This window comes from Pygoscelis adeliae, unplaced genomic scaffold (genome assembly GCF_000699105.1).
Source record: "Pygoscelis adeliae isolate BGI_AS28 unplaced genomic scaffold, ASM69910v1 Scaffold101, whole genome shotgun sequence".
Classification (NCBI taxonomy): domain Eukaryota; kingdom Metazoa; phylum Chordata; class Aves; order Sphenisciformes; family Spheniscidae; genus Pygoscelis; species Pygoscelis adeliae.
The window spans coordinates 7,319,088-7,320,191 of NW_008824238.1; the positions used below are offsets into that span (position 1 = coordinate 7,319,088).

General features: G+C 41.8%; 1 protein-coding gene across 1 annotated transcript in view; it reads right to left on the reverse strand.

Moving 5' to 3' along the window:
* Nucleotides 1-394: 394 nt before the first annotated feature.
* The window catches only part of SULF1 (sulfatase 1), a 67,345-nt gene continuing 66,635 nt past the window's right edge, over nt 395-1,104 (reverse strand). The window contains exon 20 of the mRNA XM_009335041.1: nt 395-938. Within this exon, the coding sequence (XP_009333316.1) occupies nt 908-938 (31 nt within the window). The 3' untranslated portion in view covers nt 395-907. The remainder of the gene's footprint in view (nt 939-1,104) is intronic.

Consider the following 1,104-nt stretch of genomic DNA (forward strand, 5'->3'; position numbering starts at 1 on the left):
CAATTTAGCTGCAAAACGTATCTACAATAAACATGAAGTGTCAGTTGTCATGATTACCTTTATTAGTTTGCTAATAAGAAAAAGGAGAACCTATTTAATGGTTTACAACTTGATCTAATCCAAGGAGAGTGGAGCTGAGGCACTGCCTTCTACATTTAGGATTTGTGAAGTTTCCCCTGCAAGACTCTGTTCCGTTTTTTTTAAGAAAGTTCCTGTTTTCTGGGTACCGATAGATGAGTCCTTAATGGATACGTTTACAGCCTGATGAACGAGGGCTTCATCAGACCTCACGGGAAGATATATTTGATCTTCAAATGCATCTTCCACAGCGTCACTGCCCTGATGAGTGTCTTTTTGAGGAATGCTGATGGGTTGTAGCATGAAGCTATGCCGGGACTCCAACTCTATCAAACCGTTTCCACTGAAATCCATATCAAAACGGTCCGATTCTTTATCCTCCATCCATTTTTCAGCTTGATGATTATTTCTCCAGTGTGCGCCATTCAAACTACTTTTCTCAGGAATATCATTGTTTAATTCAAGTTTCCTCTCCTGACTTAAATTCACTGTGCTCAAAGCGAGGGCTGCAAAGTCCGTTGGCACAATAAGCTGCAACTCTTCTGCAGGCAGGCCACTTGATTCTTCAGCAGAAGTCATTTCCACCAAGGTAAACGGCGCGGATGATTCATCCCCGTCCCCGTTGCTTCGAGCAGTGTTAGCCTTGTCTGTTTTATTTTGCTGGTAGTAACTGTTCAGCAGTGCAAACATTCTATCTACATCCTTCAAGTAATTAGTCCAGTCAGCCAGACTAAGTCTATAGTTGTATCTGTATTCATATACACTTTCATTCACACTGTACAAGTCTTCCAGTCCTTGCCAGTCGATGTCGCCAGTGAAATTGGGCAGGTTAGCCTTCCCATCCATCCCATAACTGTCCTCTGTTGAAAGAAAGAATAAAGCCTAATGGTGAACACCAGCTTAAAAGTGCAAGCAAAGCTTCCATGTGTGTTTCTACTCCAGTTTGCTTGAAAGCACCGCTATTCACAATGTATGTAGCTCAAAATGTAAGATGCTCCACATCTTCTGTCATCATATTAATGATCC